Below are 5,000 nucleotides of genomic sequence, written 5' to 3' on the forward strand. Positions count from 1 at the left end.
GCTGACTGACAGCAAACTCAACACTTTTTGTTGCAGCCATAGCCTACTCCTTCTAAAAAAAAAACCCATATATATATATATATATATATACTTCGAAGTTATAGCCCATGAACGCCAGAAGAAATCTGTCTCCTTGAAGTTGACAATATAAAGCTAGTATTATTGCTGCCACATACAACAATATACAGTGGAACCATTTTTAACACCTAAAAAACTCTGAGAAATGAAGTCTTAAAAAAAAAGGGAGCCTTAACTCATCGTCTCCCGGGTACAGATATATCCGTACCCACTCATGTGGCTCTATCTGACCTGGTACGGATATATCCGTACACACAGTCACTTCAGTCACTTCCTGTAACGTCGATCTAACGCCTGCATTCCAGCGTGTTGATACACAGTTACTACACAGTTACTACAATTCTGAGTGACCTGCTGCAGCACAGCTGGTCTCGGCTAAACAAAACTTGGTCAACATAGACAGTGTTAAAACGGAGGTAAATTGACAGACGTTATCAACAGAAAATCTGAAAAAGTAAAGTCTCATGAGGGAGGAGGTCTTAAAGGGGGGGGGGGGGGGGTCAACTGTACCAACACAATGCTAAAGCTCACGCTGGGGTCGTCGAGAGAGGCGCCCACAAAGTTGATGACGTAGGAACTGTTGAGCTTGGCCAGGATGGCCACCTCACGACAAAACATGTCCACGTCCGACTTGGCGCCAAAACTGCTGGCACGGTATCTGTACACACACGTTGGATTGTTAATGGTGACTGAAAGGCTCTTGTGAACATTGATCTTCATGAAACTGTCAATTGCTATAAATGAAATAACTATCACACAGTTATGCTTCAATACTGGTCAAAACCTTTTCTTTTAGAAATGTGGAACATTTTGTTCAATCACTTGTTTTTAACAATTTATACATGGCTACACAAAACAAAACAAGACAACAAACATAAATACATGCATCCTGAATTTAATCCTTATCAGGTTTTGTGTATTAACTAAACAAGTTTAAAGCCTCAATAACATACAAAAAAATAAGATGTTTTTTTTTACATTTACCGTACTTTGGGTACTATATGCCTCGGTCTCACATATACGATTTTTCGGAAGTGTCGGGGATAGTTAAGTCGGCTAGGTCGGAAGTGTCGGATGCAAATTTGGCTCCAAATTTCACTCCCGACCTGTCCTTACGACTGATCCGACCATGTAGCCGACAAGCAGACGACAACCACCCGACTTTAGGGCCGACAAATCCGACATGTGTCCAGACACTTCCGACTGCAGTAACAACAATTCCGACTGCAGTTACGACAGGCCCGGCTGAAAAACTTCCGAACAATAGCCGACTCTCACGACCAGTGTAACGACTAAACCGACTAGCTAAATCAGACTGCCCTTACAACTAATCCGAACGAAACTATGCTACCAACAAATCCGACCACCCTTACGAGTCTTCCGACTACCGTTACGACTAATCAGAATCGTCTTACGACTAAACCGACACGCTTACGACAACCACCCGACAAATTTCTATTCGTCTGAGTCGGGAGGCTCTTCCGACTGTTTTGAAAATTTCAAAACAGTCTGAAGGGCCTTCCGAACTATCCGACTTTTCAAAAACAAAATTGCTAATTCTCACGAACTCTCCGACCTCTTCCGACTTCCAGCCGACTACCTAAAGTCGGGTGACATTCGTAGATGTGAGACCGAGGCATTAAGGCACTTCGGTATATAGGGCGCAACCCCCACTTTTGAGGTAAAATTGAGAAAAAAAATCACATCAGGCGCTTCCGGTCTTTCTTTCTTTCTTTCTTTATTTGGTGTTTAACGTCGTTTTCAACCGTTCAAGGTTATATCGCGACGGACTTCCGGTCTATAAGCCGCACATCAAAGGAAGAATACAGAGTGGAAATATGTGTGCTCTGTGTGTGCGGTGAGATCAAAGGCAGGTCCATTGTGATAGCTGGGTGGCCTTGTTTACAGACACTGACCTTCTTCCCTGGGGTCAATGACAGAGTTTTATCTATGATCTTTGAGAGGGTCGGTAGGGCGGGGATGTAGCTCAGTCGGTAGCGCGCTGGATTTGTATCCAGTTGGCCGCTGTCAGCGTGAGTTCGTCCCCACGTTCAGCGAGAGATTTATTTCTCAGAGTCAACTTTGTGTGCAGACTCTCCTCGGTGTCCGAACACCCCCGTGTGTACACGCAAGCACAAGACCAAGTGCGCACGAAAAAGATCCTGTAATCCATGTCAGAGTTCGGTGGGTTATAGAAACACAAAAATACCCAGCATGCTTCCTCCGAAAACGGCGTATCGCTGCCTAAATGGCGGGGTAAAAAACGGTCATACACGTAAAATTCCACTCGTGCAAAAAACACGAGTGTACGTGGGAGTTTCAGCCCACGAACGCAGAAGAAGAAGAAGAAGAGAGGGTCGGTCTCCATTCATGTCTGAGAGGAAACACTGGTGTAGGGTGAGATCAAAGGCAGGTCCATTGTGATAGCTGGGTGGCCTTGTTAACAGACACAGACCTTCTTCCCCGGGGTCAATGACCCAGTTTTATCTATGAGAGGTGGGTCCCCTTTCATATCTGAGAGGAAACACTCCCTGCACCGGGGTCAGTGACCGAGTTTAACCTATGGGGCAGTCTCTTTGATGTCTTGAGAGGAAACTTGGCCAGGGTAGTTGGTAGTAGCTGAAACATGCATTATCACAAGTTGTTTAACTGGTACTCAGGCGGTCTCTTTGATGTCTGAGATGAGACTTGGCCAGAGATTTTTATTTCAGCCATACATAAGGCGCTTCCGTTCAATAAGCCGCAGGGGTCAAGTGTGAAAAAAAAAGTTGCGCCTTATAGTCCAAAAAGTACGGTAGCTTTCTTACATTTATTGAAGATAGACCTTCTCCAACCAAACTAATCTATCCCCCATATTCCCCTCTCCCTCAAACAAAAAAGAAGGAGAAGAGAACAACGCATAAACATTATACGTTACTTGTATTTGTGACCAAAATATTACATTTTACACAGATCGAGACAGTCAGTGTTCCTCCGAGACCGCGCTTGCGGTCAAGGTGAACAATGACTGTCGAGATCTGTATAACATGTCATATTCTGGTCACAAATACAAATAACATTTATGTATCGATCGATTCTGGTTAGAATTCCTTTTAGTTTTTATGACTGAATGAACACAAACATGCACTATTTTGTAGTCCCGGCTGGCCGCCTAAATATGAAGTTTTGTCGGCCTCTTACATCACATGGCTAAAAGAAGGGAAAGCCAGTGTTCAATCGATACATATACAGTTACTGATAACAAAACAAAAGAAACTTAGAATGAAGCAACTACCTTTTAATGGCTACTGTGCGACCTTTACACGTTCCTTTGTAGACCTTGCCAAATGACCCTGTGCCAATGACCTCATGAAATTCAAGGTCAAGGAGTTGAAGGTGAAACTGGTGGGGCAAGGTCGCTCTCAGCTGTAGCACATCTATCTTTTCTGCAAAAATGACAGCATGTTCTGTTAGATTTAATGTGAAATTGTTCGAGGCAGACCTATCACTGATTATTTCGACGGGCGCTGTGGCGTGGTGGTAAGACGTCGGCCTCCAAAGCGGAAGGTCGAGGGTTCGAATCCCGGCCGCGGCCGCCTGGTGGGTTAAGTGTGGAGATTTTTCCGATCTCCCAGGTCAACTTATGTGCAGACCTGCTAGTGGCTTATCACCCTTCGTGTGTACACGCAAGCAAAAGACCATGTGCGCACGAAAAAGATCCTGTAATCCATGTCAGAGTTCGGTGGGTTATAGAAACACGAAAATACCCAGCATGCTTCCTCCGAAAGCGGCGTATGGCTGCCTAAATGGCGGGGTAAAAACGGTCATACACGTAAAATTCCACTCGTGCAAAAACACGAGTGTACGTGGGAGTTTCAGCCCACGAACGCAGAAGAAGAAGAAGAAGAAGAAGATTATTTCAGCACATAGATAAGTCAAATCTGCCTGCACAAAAGGTGTGATTGTTTTTCTACCTTTAGTCATGCTGCGCAGCTTGCCCAGGGGTGACGGCACCGAGACGTACGACCCGTCCAGACTCCCCGAGTAGTCGCTGCAGGCCGACTCGTCTGACGGTCGCTTGTGGTGCTTCATGAACACCACGATGGCGTCATGGCCTGCACACAGTTATGTATCGGTCACTTGATTATAAAGTTTCAAAAATAAACTTTGATTTAATTAATATACTTACCAACTCACATTGATAGCAATAACTTCGTTTGGTTGCTAAGACACTGAAGCATTCTTACATGGTAACATGGGGAGATAACTCAAAAACAAAAACCACATGCCATATAAGGCATGGTCCGTGGTGGTTATCTCCCCTACCGGTGTACTACGCATGCGCAGGATGTATACCGGTGACACTCATTCCGTCCTGAACCATATACCCCTTCAAACAATTTGCGGGGCAGGCTGGGAGGGAATTCAATATGTGAGTTGGTAAGTATATTAATTAAATCAAAGTTTATTTTTGAAACTTTATATTAAATTACATATTCTTACCCAACTCACATAGATAGCAGATTGCTAATTTAGGTGGTGGGAAAATGTACTCACAGTTAACATCTTGTGAGTATCTGACCTGCCGCTACCATAGCTGGCACGCCGAAAGTTCCGTTCTGTCGAGCACTTGATACGTCCCGCAGGTAGAAATTTAAAAAGACATCTTCTGATGTCCAGTAGGCTGCATTCAAGACTTCTTCAAGTCTTCCAGACTTTAAGACAGCCAAGGAAGAGGCCCATGCCCTGACTTCGTGAGTCCGAGCTGATCGTAGAGGAAGGACTGACTGCCCCCCCCCCCCCCCCCTTTTTCTTGCCACCACTTGTAAGCCTATTTTACCAGAGTGGAAACCCATCTAGCCAAGGTAGACTTCATAACATCTTTTTCTCTCTTAGTATTAATGGAGATAAAAAGTAGTTTTTGTTTTGGTGACCTGATCGGG

The 5,000-nt window shown here is 44.6% G+C and overlaps 1 protein-coding gene across 1 annotated transcript in view; it reads right to left on the reverse strand.

Moving 5' to 3' along the window:
- LOC138948388 (serine/threonine-protein kinase TNNI3K-like) overlaps positions 1-5,000 on the reverse strand; it is a 37,884-nt gene that overhangs the window by 15,339 nt on the left and 17,545 nt on the right. Inside the window, exons 12-14 of the mRNA XM_070319918.1 lie at positions 4,032-4,172; positions 3,353-3,503; positions 610-736 (exon numbers count right to left, since the gene is read on the reverse strand). Coding sequence (XP_070176019.1) covers positions 610-736; positions 3,353-3,503; positions 4,032-4,172 — 419 coding nt within the window. The remainder of the gene's footprint in view (positions 1-609; positions 737-3,352; positions 3,504-4,031; positions 4,173-5,000) is intronic.

The sequence above is a fragment of the Littorina saxatilis genome, linkage group LG15, assembly GCF_037325665.1.
Source record: "Littorina saxatilis isolate snail1 linkage group LG15, US_GU_Lsax_2.0, whole genome shotgun sequence".
In the NCBI taxonomy this organism is placed as follows: domain Eukaryota; kingdom Metazoa; phylum Mollusca; class Gastropoda; order Littorinimorpha; family Littorinidae; genus Littorina; species Littorina saxatilis.